A 14120-nucleotide genomic window follows, 5' to 3' on the forward strand; every position below is an offset into this window, starting at 1 on the left:
TATGAAGATGAAATCCCCCCATTTAATTACGATCAATAATTTAAAAGAATTTAATAAGAAAGCTGCTTGAGGTGGAAATCTAATTGTGAAAGGTCGAAAAAGAGAAAACATCCTCCCCAGTGAGCGCAACAACCAATTTGCATGCCAAAGAAGACAATAACAAATAGGGTCCAATTTTATATGCGGCTGAGAATTCCCATCTCAGGTCTCATAATGGAGGAGTGATGGGAAAAATAAAATCGGGCCGTTGTGTTGCATGCACACGTGGGAGTGAGTGCACATATGTACACGGTATTTATAATTCATAGCGATCATTAATTCATGCGTCTGGGGAGTGGAGCCGCCGCGTTTGCCTAACTGCTGCGAAGGTTTGGCACAACATGGTGAGAACATGCAGCATCATCACGCGTGACTGGCTGTGGCAGGATGAGCCGCTGCATGATGATGATTACAGATGTCTGCGGCAAGGGCGTGGCTAAGCAGGAGGCTTTGACTTGGCCACTAACCCTGCCAAAATTATTTGTCACATCAGTGGAACTGTGGGCAGAAAATATGTGGGAAAAATAGAACAAAATAATCTAAAAAAATGCAATTATATGTAGTGAAAGCTCTGACAGCTAGTTATGACTTCAAAACAATAAAGTTCTTAAAACTGAATCCCCCTCATATTCCTCATGGTGGTTTGGTCCACTGCCTACAATTCTGTAAGTCCTTTGAAAATTTACAACAAAGGATGTGTGAGACGATTTTCTTTACTTCTGCCACTCAGCTCAATAAAACATAATTTAGTTAGAGCTACTGTTGTCACTGGGAGATTGATATTTACGCCAGCAGCAATTTATATTTGGCAGCAGGACTCTCTACTGAGAGCTCTCCAGCCTTTCATGTGCATATGTGGAACGTTGGAGAGCAAGCATGACAAGCAAAACCCACAAAATAAAACAGGTCAGGGATCAATCATCACAAAAAACATGACACTGATAAAGTGGGTTACCAATTGGCTTGCAGGTGCACCGCTGCACCGTTGACTTTGTGGCCCAAATAGAAAGGAATGTTTGACCTACATGACCAACTTGGCCTTGATTGTTGCTTCTTTAGTTCAGCCACACCTGCCTTATATGGACCAGATGAGGCATTTGGACCACGTCTGTCCCACAAACTCTTTGCTTAAACTAGTCAAAGCCAGTTTATGACATTTAAACCACATGTGAACAGTAGGACACTTCTGACTGCGCGTCTAAGGTATTCTAGGTTAGGCCCAAATGTGTCATCACTTCATTACTGAATCTTGTGCTTTTGAGTTATACCGACTGATAACAGGGCAGTCCCCCTCTAACACCTCATTTTAAAAATCCTGTAACATTTGCAGATTTCAAGTCCTGCATCTTCTTGAAAAAGTGCAGCTTTCTGTGTTTACTGTCAAACTAGAGAAAAGTTGCAGTCACTGAGCAGGATTTAGCTAAAGACTTGTGTTCATGTCGAGTCACTTCTGTCAAACTAGTCTTGACCTTTCCCCGCTTACTTTTAATGATGCTTCCTTTAAGTAGACCCTGCTGAAACACATAGAAGACAGCAAGCAATCAGTTGCATCTTAACATGATAATGTACTGTGGCAGATGCCATTTAAAATGACTCGCTCTCTCTCCGTCTTTCTTCTCCTCAGAGCCAAGCTCACACTATGTGATTTCCCTGAAGGCTTTCAATAATGCTGGGGAGGGAGTCCCTCTGTACGAGAGCGCCGTCACTCGATCCCTGACAGGTAGGATGACTCACCAGGCGCCGATAACAATCCTAGTAATCTGTATTTACAGAGCACTAAGGCAGCAGATTTGATTAATATATAATAACATGCCGGTGCATAATATGAGGCTTATATTAGCAGTATTAGCTGTATCACTAGATGGAGCATATGTGTCCAACAGTATTAGTAGCATTTTGGGCATTTTAAGCCTTAGCATTAGTAGTTGTAGCTGAAATTGTTAACTTCAGTGGAAGTAGCGGTAGCAGCCATTGTGCTGCAAGTAGGAGCAAGTAAGATTAATAGCTTGAGAAATAATAACAGTATTGCACTTACATTTTTACATCATATTTTGCTTACTGTAATAGCCCACCTATCAAAGTGGACACACATCCAATCATGCAGAGGTTCAAATCCAGTTACTGTTTGAACAGGTGAGCAATATGAAGATTGTAGCAGGTTGTAAACATGTTTGCTTTCGCTCTCTTTTGGAGCCAGTTCGAGTGGCCACTAGAGAAACTGTGGAAGGTTTTGGCACTTCCACACTGGCCTCATTTTTGAGTGCTTGAGGCTGCAGCTTGATCAATATCCAAGTCAAACCCATGACTGGGAAAATCAAACTTTTTGAAAAGCTGATATATCTGGCTTTGTGCTTTTAAACACTGAAGGAGGGGCTAAAGCAAGCACACAGAGATGTCTTTAATCTAATTTTTTTGCTGTTTTGTTTGCAATTTCTCGTCCAGGCATGTTTGAGCTGATGCTAGTGAAACCAGTGTAGTTATGTTTTTGATTTAGAAGAAGCACTTTCTAATAATTAGGCTTCAATCTGGATGCAAAGTCCTGAAATATTAATGCCAAGGACTCTGCTAACATGTAACTCCACAGCCTTTGGTGTGTTTAACATGTACTGTAGTTATATTTGTTTATATATTGATTGATATAATGTTTGATGGCTTATACCCATGCCTTTACTATATGTGTGAGTGTGTGAAAGAGAGAGAGACTCATTAGCTGTCCCTGCAGACGATGAGCTGCAGAAGTGAGATAAATGAAACACATCCAACTCAGAGCCAAGTTTCATCTTATGAATTAAACAGCTGGCCCTTCTCTGCACGCCCAGCAGCCTGCAGCTGACATAAATCCTTTATAACTCTCATAAAACGGTTCTACCCTCATGATGTGATGATAGTCACAGGAAAAACCAGCAGTGGAGAAAACTTGGCTCACCAAAGTTTCTTAACCTTCAGTGCTGGATGTTTTTGTGGCGAAACTCACAACGAGGTTATTTTTAACTTGTTGTCTTTGATTGAGATTTCTTTAAGAGAGGAAGCGAGAGGCGGTGGATGGGAGATAAGGGTCAGATGTGGATCTCATACAGAGAAAAACAGAGGAAAGGGTCACTGGATAGAGAGACATTTCATCAACTTTAATGAAAGCCCATGGAAAGAGTATAGAGGCAGAAAAATAGATGACCAAGAAGGGCATAAAAGTCCAAAAGAAGAGACAAAGGATCGGGCGTGGTCATGTTTACAGTGATCAATACTTTATCTCTCAGATGTACAATAAAAAGTTTATTTTTTATAGCAATATAGAACACGTTTGTAAACACGCCTGGGGTTCTGTGGTGATTTGTAAACACATCGAGACACCTTTTGAATTACACAAACATATTTGGTCTTGTGGAGAAACACATAAGGAGATGTATCGATATTTGATAAACACCTGCGGCTGTAGAGATATTGTTGAAAACATCTGGAGTTCTGTAGTAATGCATCACCACATGTGGAGCCTTTTGGACATTTCTAAACACACCTGAGTGTCTGAGAGAGTGGAGGACATCTGTAGATCCGTAGAGATTTGTAAGTACATCTGGAGGTTCTCTTGGCATATGTAAACACATCTGGACTCCTATAGAGATACACCAACACATGTTGATTTATGAATATGTTGGCTAAGCAGTACTACACACTTCAGCACTTCCAGAGGCTTTCTGTAGATTGGTAGACTTACTGGCGTTCTGCTCTGATCGTACCTAAAGATCTTTACATGTAGATAGGTACGATCAGGTTTTCTGTAGACACATTTGGAGTTCTCCATACATATATAGCTAAAATTTTCAACAAGTGCAACAGGTCTCCAGTTGTCTGAAGGAATCTCTGGTTATCTAGACAAGAATACATATCTGTATTCTAGAGATTATAGGACATCCTGAATGGGGATACTGTCCCAAAATATGTAGACATCTTGAGTTTCACAGAAATACAGACACATTGAAATGTTCCATTGATACATGTACTCCAGATGTTTCTGAGATTTGTCAACATGTTTACAGTCTTTCTGAGACATGTTGAGCTTCATAAAGATTCAAAACCATGTAGGGTTATTTTACATGTTTGAGGACACATCCAGAGTTTTGTTAGTAATGTATAGACACCGTGAGTTTTCTAGAGACATGTAGAAACATCTGGAGTTCTTTGGATCATACATATATGATTTTCAGCAGATTTGAAGACATGCCTGTGGTTCTTTAGAGATTTGTAGATATGCTAATGTCAACCAGAGAGTTCAAACACACAAAAAAAAGAATTTTACAAATTTTATGAGTTCTCTGGATATAGGTAGAACCATCTGGAACCCTTGGTATCTGGGAGATTCCAGAGTTTTCTGGAGGAATGTAGCATTTTTTAGAGATGTGCAGAGACACATCTTGTAATCTAGAACTCCTAAGATGCATCTTGAGTTTTAAAGACCTGCAGATTTGTAGACAGAAATGGAATAATCTAGAAATTTGTAGACAAAAACTTAGGGCTACAAATCTCAGGAATTCTATCTGAAGTTTTCTGGAATCTCACAGAAACATCCAGAGTAGAGCTACATATACGTAGCTGGAGTTTTGCACTGATGCATACACAAAGCTGGAGCTCTTCAGCGATGCACAGATACAGGTGGAGTTCTTTACAGATATACACTCTAACATGGCGTTGCAATGTGACAGTCAGGAGTTGATAAGCCGAGACCCTGAGGGCTGAGATAGAAACTAAACCCATTACTGTTCTGCCAAGGTCGTCAACAGTGACACACAGACACGCCTACACCCGCACACACACACTGTCTGTGTCCTGTCATGGCAGCAGCCTGCTGGAGAGGCTTCTTCTTCTTCTTCTTCTTCTTCTTTTTTCTCTTTTTTTTTTTTACGAGAGCTTTAAAAAATGGCTCGTTAACGGCGGGATCCTCGTTAATATACTGCCTCGTCCTCGCCGCCCGCACACTGCAGAACTGATCCCTAACCAACCGCCATGCTACCATTTAATCAACGACTGGAGGACCGGAGAGACAGGGAGACAGCAAGAGAGATGATGGGATGGATAAGAGGATAGTGGGAGAAAAAAGAATGGAGAGGAAGGAAGAAGTAAATACATGAGGGACAATGTAATGGGAAGAGAGAAGTGAAGAAGGAACAGAAAGTTAGAGCAGGAGAAAAGAAGGAGGAAAAGCAGTAAGGGAAGGTAAGAGGAATTAGAAAGGATGAAGAAATGTGAAAATACAGAAGAGGACTTTTGAGAGAAAGGAGGAGAAAAGAGAGAAGAGTGCAGTGGGGGTGGAGGAAGAGGCGTGTCCTTCATCCTCATCAGTATTCTGTCCTGACTGGAGCTTTATTGTGATGCTGGACGACCAGTTTAACCACGACACCGCCTGGTGCAGCTCGCCCCGCAGCTCCAAACACCTCCTCGATCAATTTCTCTCTCTCTCTCTCTCTCTCTCTCTCTCTCTGGCCTGCAGCTGCACATCAGATGTCAATGTTGATTTTCTCGTTTACACTGCAGATGCAACAGGATGAGCCCGCGTCAGCTCCCACAACTGATGCTACCCTCATATGAACTCGCACAGAGAGTTTCAACCATTTCAACCGGTTTACACCATCCAGTGGTGTAAACCCTAGTAATGCAGTAAAGCTATTTGACTTGTCATCAAATTGAAATAATATTACTGGGGGTGGGGTTTTGTTCTTTCTTTTTTTCATTCTGCAATATTTCCAACTCAGTTTCTTGGACTCTACCAGAGTAGCTCTGCAATAATTACAGTTCGAAATAATCTATCTTTGTCTTATAAAGCCTTTGGTGCTGCACCTTAGTTCACCCTTTGTCTGAAATAAAGTCCTGTTCCTCTCTTTTTGTCTACTTGCCTCTGATCTCTTAGGAATGTAGAGCTTTTAGCAGCAGGTGGGTGGGGCTGCCTGAGATGACCATATTAAGGTGTCCTTATTCAATGACATGACAAAAACTGTCAAACCAAGTGTTTAGAACAGTTTGAAGTTTCTGTCTCACAGGAATTACTTCTAAATATTTTAAACTTGTTTAATTTTATCATCAAATCTTTGTAACAAAATGTAAAACTTTAATATTATTTTCATAGCTTTTTCCATGTATATGAAAAAAGTTTATTTTCCAACTGAACTTTTTTAATACTCTCAATGTCAACAGTATTCCCTTACTAAAAGAAGCTGGTCTCTATACTGGTGACATCCACATATCACAAATCTACTAATCCAGTCCCTAAAAGGTATTTGGAAACATAAGCCACACTTTAAAAGTTATTAGTGTAAAAGCAAATTTAGTAAGCGTACCTTATATTTGGCTCCTTTTGGAGACCTTTCTATGTTGGCACAGCTCTATGTGGAAAGCTGGATGACTGGAGAGCAGTTATTGTTATTGACTAGGTCAGACATAGCACCAAAAGGAGGAGCAGAGGTGGAGGCAGGTGTGGCTTGCAGATGCATACCAATTGTGTAGCAGAAATCCTCTACTTCCTGTCAGCTCTTCCTTTAAAAAACAACATTTTTATGGTAGCTATGTGGCATAAAAATATTGATCTGTTATATGTTATATGAAAATGTAAGCTCGAGATTTGTTTGTTCTACAAAGAGATCTACTTTTATCTTACTGTAAGGTTTATTTCTTTCAGTAGCAGACACTTTGCTCTCTTTTTCTGTGTGTGTCTGTTATTTATTTCATGATTCATGCACAGCTACTATAATAGAGTCCAGAAATATGTGTCTGGAAATGAGCATAATAAGTATTCTTCTATGTATCACATGGATTTAATAATTTCATTAAATTAATAATTTGAAGCACTCTTGTTCCTGTTACATTAAATGTGGCTGCAAGAGAAGACTTTATGCATTAAAACCAGACCACTGCTGGGTATATGGTTGTAAATACATAGATTCAGTAGAATCACTACTGATCAGTGTGTCAGTATAAGTAATGGAGGTAGTTTTGTGGTAGCCAGCTTAAATCTATAGCCCAGTTTGACCCCTCACAAAGTCCAGATAGTGTAGGTGGAATTTGAGGACTGTTAATGTGAAGCCCGAGGAGACAGTGCAGTGTGAGCAGATGTAAAGTTCAAAAGGGTTTGTTCGAGTTACACTTCTAAAATCCATGTGTGTGGGTGTCAGACAGTAAGTGTGCTCGGTGAAAAGATGTTCGAATCATGAAAAAAAAAATACTGCAGAAGGACAGACAAAGATCAGCTTTCTCTCGTCTTATTTTCTAGAGGTAAGTGTGAATAGAATAAGAAGAAGAAAAGCACTCTCAGCTGGAGCTGACTGTCCTCTATTTTCACAGTAAAGTAAAGCAACATTTAAATAAGCAATAAAGTTGTTGTTTTTGGCATCTTTTAACTTTTCCATATTCCATATATCTGATCTCAGTCATCAGCATTTTGGTCAGTACCAAACTGCACAGAGATTTTCCCGCATTACAAATGCTCATTGTTAGCTGCCCTACAGGCTGTTTTGCTCATTAAATGAAAAAGACTAAAAATAAAATTTCAGTTCAAATTTGTGTCAGCGGCTTTGCAGTGAACCAGTAAACAGCGCTCTTAACTCTACTGTGTGTTTGTGTGTATTTTAAACGATCTGCATCACTGTGTTTCTGCTTTCAGTAGGTTTGACTGTCTGTAGATCAGAGGTCACAGAGCTGAAACCAGCAGAGTTGCTTTTATTTTTATTCACTCTTTAGTTCATTGTGTTTACCTCAGCTCGCTCCAGCTCTCTGTTAGCATCTGTTAACGCCTTTTTTCACATCCTGCTGCCTTCAGGTGCTCTTCCATTTTTCTGGTTCAGAAGTCACATTCACTGAGGTATTCAGCCTGCATCTCCAGCTCCACTACTGACTTTTCTTATCTTTAGATTTACAAGTTACTGAAAGAGTATCTGTTCAGGGAGAGTGTAACCCCGTAAATGTCCTCCAAACGCCTCACATGCAAGAAATTTGTTGTTGCGAAAGCGGACACACACATAATGCTACAGTTTCCTGAAGAGGAAGCAGTCAATGAAAATGTGGATGTGCTTCTCTAAGTGTACCCTCAGTGAAGTACATCCACATGTATTTTGTATACTGGTACAGTATACAAGCGTCTTGAGTCTGGGGAACACAGCTAACTGATGGAAGTGCTAAAAATAATCCAATTGAAATGTAATCTTGCGGTAGTCCGTTGCTTTGAAGCACCAGGAATTGAGTAGCATATTGTGAGAAGTGTTCTTGTAGGTTTAGTTGTGGTGATGATGCCATGACTAGAATTCACTAGTGTTCCCCGAAACATATCACAAGTGGGTAGCTGGAAGTGTTATTAAATGTTTTTAGCAATAACATTAAAACCACTGACCATTATGTCTTCAAACTCAGCAATGTACTTAACTGGGTTCCTACCAAGTTTGATGTAGACGGGATTGTTGGTTGTACGCATAGGCAAAGGACAAACACACACACACACACACAAATGATTCCTTGATTTTCGAGAGATTCCCACTAATTTAATGAGAAATAAGTGATTGACAAAATGGAGAAATTTGATCAAAATCAGGTACATTTTTTAAACACAGTGTGTTTAATTTATGTAAGATATCTTAAAGCATCTGAAGGTAGCGTAAGCTCTCTGGTTTTCTGGAACCACAGATCCACATAAATGAGTTTATATTTGTTTAAATATGCAGAAGGCTCAGGATGGCAGGATTTCATTCATACAGATACTTTTTAATAAGGCCTGTTTTTCCTTCTTTAATTAAAAAAATAAGTGTCACTGGCCATTGGTTCTGTCCATTATAGTAACTGTGGTCACCAATATGGGTTTGTCCTGTAGGCCCCACCCCTTTGTGGGTCTGTGGATCCACTTGCTGTTTAGAATAACGTCTTTAATCTCTCTTTGTCTCCTTAATCTTTGTCTTTTTTTCTCTCCTTTTCTCCTCTTTTTCACTTCTTCATCCACCACTCTTCCTTTTCCTCTCCAACAAACATGGCTGCCTGCATGCATGTCTCTTCCAAACTTGCATGTCATCTTATCTATTTATTATTTATGTAATTATATATTTGTCTTCAATATGTTTCCCATATATAAACGTCATTATTGCACTTCCATTGCTTTGTATGATTTCATTAAATGTTCCCAAACACCTTGGTTACCGCTAACCCCCCCAAAGACCCCATTGACCCATCTGAGGATGACCTCTTCCACCTCTTTGATAAATACCCCACTCCCATGCCAGACACCAGCACTCCCATGATCCCCCCAGTGGGGGTCCAAGCTGTGGCTCTGTCCTCGGATTCAGTCCGTGTTTCCTGGGCCGACAACTCTATGACCAAGAACCAGAAGTCATCGGAAGTTCGTTACTACTCCGTCAAATGGAAGACAAGCTACTCCACCAGTGGAAAGTACAAGGTAAATCACAGGCTCTCATATCCATGCTCTGGGTGTTGACATTACATTTGAGGACTTTTACCCTCAGACCTTTATTTTGAAAGTGAAATAAAACCTTTGATTTTGATTGGAGCGAATAAGTGATTAAATAAAGTCTAAAACCTAAACTGTAAAAAAAACAAATGATCTAATTGTCAATATCTTTAGTATCACATAGTAATGTTGAATCAACAGTAGGACCAAGAAAATTATTTGTTTTGGATTTGTGTATATCTCAATTTCAGACTGATTATTATCTTGTCTCTGTGAAGTGCAAATAAATAGTGGCTTCCACTACAAATCAAAATAAACTTTTAGCAAGAACTGTATTTTAAACTAATCCTGCAAAATAAAAAAAACAGATTACATAAATTTTTTTTAAAGCTGGGGTTTAACTTAGGACTTAAAAAAATGTATATTACTTAGCTGTTATGGTGAGGCTCAAAGCTATTTGTATGGGGCATACTTAGCTGCCTTCAGTATTTCCTTGGAGGTTTGACTTGGGGCTTTAGGACCTGACTTAGGAGCCAGCGGTCATCAGAGATAATTTTGAGGATTTGACAGAAAACTTTGTCATGAGACTTGATTGCATGGATCTGACTTTTGTATTCTTCACTTGGAACCTGTCGATCCTTATAGTTCAGATTGGACAAGACTTGTCTTGGATTAGGGTTGTTTGAACAATCTTAACATTGTGCTTAACTATTGGTCTAGATTTACTAGATTTACATTACCTCTTAAATAATGCCTGCCTAATTATTCAAAATTTTGGGACTTCTCTTTACTCATGATTTGTCTTATAACTTAATTTGTTGGTCCAAACTTAGATTTTGACATGAGGTTTAACATGGAGTTCACAGTATCTTGGCATTTTGCTTCCCTTAGCATCTACCCATTATGTAAAGCCTTACCTGACAAATGATGCTGTGTTAGATATTTGAAATGAAAGGATTTAAGTTTTAATAATAGGACTTTTCTTAACTTGGGCTTGAGTTTGGATTTGTTTGTCCCAGCTTAGGACGTGACTCTGGAGTTCATACAATTCAAGTCTTGCATGTAATTTACAAAAACAATGAAACAATTACGTCTTTAGCCACTTTTTCTCTTTTAGCTGTAGTCACAAATTGAAATGATGTTGTATACACATTTATTATTTACCCTAATTTCAAATATACCTTATCAGTATTTCTCCAGGATGAGCAGTCTCACAACTGCATCTCCACCCCCTGCTGCTGTTCATTTATCAGCTTACAGGAATTAAAGTTCATACCTTTCATCTCCATCTCATTCATTCACTAACATTTTTACAAGTGTCCCATCTGTTGCTGCTGCTCAATACCACCAAGAACAATCATGCACACCCCTCTTGGAGAATGGAGTCGTCTTACAAACCAAAGTTTATTAATAATTTTTTACACTTTTGAAGCTTCTATTGACATAAAAAAAATCTCTCAGTTGACAGAAAGAACCTAAAATTTTAGGCAGCACTGTTGCTGTGAAGTAGTAAAAACACAAGGGTTGTATCATTAATGGTGGTCTGAAAGCAAGATAAAAAAAAATTTCCTTGTTCGATTTTAGGTTACTGAGTTTCCCTGGAAAACCAAACTCTTGAGAACTTGTAAGAGTGAAAAAGACCTTAGAAAAAATAATCTGAACTGTGCTCCCATAATACTGTAAAAAGGAAATCTATACAAGGGCAGACTCCATTGTTCTTAATAAAGAGTAGACAAAGAGAAAGTGACATCTTTGCTTCTTCTTTTTTTCTTTCTTTTTCTTCTTCCCTGTCATCAGACATCAAAGTTTGGGAAGTAGACACTATCAAATTTTAATAAAAGTCTAAAGTTGTAAATAACTGTATTATATTTCTATGTTTAAACCTTCAAGCTCCTCAATAATAATGATAAGCAACCCTGACCTCAGGGCTGGACTAGGACAAAAAATTGGCCCTGGCATTGTTGATCCAGGCGCCCCACCATGATCACTCCCACAGCATAAGGTTTAGGGTTAGAAATGTGATTTTTTTTTTTTTTGTAATTTTATCCGTTGATTGTATTTGCTGTATATTTTATCTTTTAATAGCAGCTTTATTCTCGTATTGTTTAGTTTAAGCTTCCAAATAATGTCATGTGTCCAGTCTGCAGACACTACGGCCCTCAGCCACACGGTCACTGGCCTCAAACCAAACACCATGTACGAGTTCGCTGTTATGGTCACCAAAGGCCGCAAGTCCAGCACCTGGAGTATGACGGCGCATGCTACAACATATGAAGCAGGTAAGTCTCACAGCTTCTGCCCTTTGTTAGGATCTCATAAACATAACACTGATAGTAGGTCTGACTCTAACTTTAAGCCGGACCTGTTTCTGAACCTATTTCCCAAACAGGCCCTTTAACCACATAGCACTCAGGGAAGCGCTAACGATTCTCATCACAGACAACCAACAGGTGCCTCACATTCAACTGCAAGTGCACAAACTGTAGCTGTGCCAGATAGAGACAGAGCACAGTTTGGCCACAGTTTTACCACAACAAGAAATCTGCATTCTGTGAAGATGCTTTCTCACTTTCTGAAAGCTGCTTATTTGTGGGATGAAGGGGGAAGGTTGGTAGAGCTCACTTTGAACTGAACCTTACTGGAGATTGGAGAAAGGCAGTAAGTTTATACAGCAAATATTTTCTCATGCATGCAAATATGCAAATATTTTTAGCTTCCCTTTATCTATGCAATCATTAGGTATCTACTACCTATGTAAACTTGGAACTTATTCTAAAGGCATTTTATTAGTCTTTCAGCCCTTATTTGCACAACTTGTTTCAAGCTACTGTAGAAGATTTATTTACATTGTGCTTTTCACATACATGGGACACAAAGCACTTTAAGAAATCAAGAAACAGGGTGCAGAACTAGATTTAAATCAAAAATAATTTTGAAAATAATTTTCTGGGACTTTAAATTAAAGGTTGCTTTTTTTTCTCTGAGCACTGTTGGATGTCCTTGATTTGAATCAACTTAATGCAAATGAAAAGCAGCCAACTGTATATCTTATTGCCTTAAATGAATAGCCATGATGCCAGATTGCACTGCTGATTACACAAACAGTGAATGGGAACTGTGAAAATCCTGGTTTGAGGTGGATCATTTGTTTATTTGTTTTTCGTGAATGTATTATGAATCTTTGACTGACATTTATTCATTCATTGTGCAGAAACTTTAGTTTCTACTGAAAGTAACATTTAGGAAAAAGGGCAGCTTCAGGAAGCATGGGTGCACCAAACAATGAGATGCATTACTCTATTTTCTTCCCCTCCCTGAACAGCAATTACTTTTAATAAGAAGTTTAACTATGGATAGAAATGATGTTTTGGTTCAGTGAACAGTCATCTAGAAACTCCACTCTCCCCCGCAACAACACAACAACTCGTCTGCAGCAATGAAACCCAACCGCAGACTGAAATCAAAATGTCAAGGTATCCCTTTCAGGATGTTTACAATCATGTTTGCCGGATTTGTCACCCAATTAAGCGTGAACGGCATTATGGCCCCGGTTCCCTGGGGCCTGTTGGAATACATTGACATTCAGAGTGAGCAGACGGACTGAGCCCACTCAGTCCCTGCAGTGATCCACTGGCTCTGGAGGCACACACTGACCATATTTTCACAACAATACACATACTGACCACTTTTTCAAAAGCAAAACAAAGTAAATACTGCATTTACTGCAGCTCATAACGTGTCTGTCTTACTATGAAAAATAGGAAAGCAGATATGAGAAATATTTCTGTACATTAGAGTGTATCACATAATGGTATTGGTGTAATTAAAAGCTATTTCATCTCTTACATCCATTTCAGTATGCCATACTAGTAAAATGTAATGGATGGATGTGAACATAACCAAAATGAGAAACTTTGAGGCTTCTCCACAGTGTCTTGTTCCTAGGATTAAACTCTTTTGGACAGTGACCTCTGATATTGTTGGATTCTATTCTATTTGATTCTATTATTGAATCTTCCTGAATTTTCTGTCTGCTGGGATCGCCACATCTGTCACAACTGCAGTCTTGTCAGCCCATCAGCCTATCTGGTTGGTTAGCCAGCAGTTGCTTGTCTGTCTGGAACTCAAAGGCACTTGGTTGTGCCTCTCAGTGTGCATGGCCCTAGCTTGCATCATGCTACTATATACTGGATCATCTCCCGAGCACTTTTCCGCAGTCTGCAACCTGTGTTCATAAAGAAATTACCATCTTTTTCTAAGCATTTATTCAGTGAATTGAACCCAGTTACCTTTCACATTTCAGTTAAATCTGAGATATCTGGCAAAGTTGTCTTTTCAGTGTGTTTTGTTTTAATTTTCAAAATGAACTTGATTTTTGTCAATAAAAAATGCATAATTACAACTCCTGTGGGTGATCGATTGCTTGGTGGAGCAATGAATAGGTGATTAAGCTTTCATACGGTGTATGCTACTTAGACTGCATTTGTTGGTCTGGACAGTTTTGCCTTAGAACAACAATAATCCTCTCTCTCTCTCTAATGAGCTATTATTTTTAGGAATCAGAAGCTTGTTTTTGATTAGTTGTGATGGAGGTCTCTGCAGAGTCAAAATGGCTTTGAGCTAATACTCCAGCAAGGGTTTATAATGTTCCTCA

The 14120-nt window shown here is 39.1% G+C and overlaps 1 protein-coding gene across 2 annotated transcripts in view; it reads left to right on the forward strand.

Annotated features, from left to right (window-relative positions):
* The window catches only part of dcc (DCC netrin 1 receptor), a 346228-nt gene that overhangs the window by 252016 nt on the left and 80092 nt on the right, over positions 1-14120 (forward strand). The window contains exons 16-18 of one of the 2 annotated variants that reach the window (XM_087843481.1): positions 1664-1759; positions 9216-9454; positions 11607-11745. In XM_087843481.1, coding sequence (XP_087699607.1) covers positions 1664-1759; positions 9216-9454; positions 11607-11745 — 474 coding nt within the window. The remainder of the gene's footprint in view (positions 1-1663; positions 1760-9215; positions 9455-11606; positions 11746-14120) is intronic. The other variant, XM_087843482.1, reaches the window with a different exon arrangement.

Source organism: Neolamprologus brichardi, chromosome 7 (assembly GCF_056152115.1).
Source record: "Neolamprologus brichardi isolate AB-2024 chromosome 7, ASM5615211v1, whole genome shotgun sequence".
NCBI lineage: Eukaryota > Metazoa > Chordata > Actinopteri > Cichliformes > Cichlidae > Neolamprologus > Neolamprologus brichardi.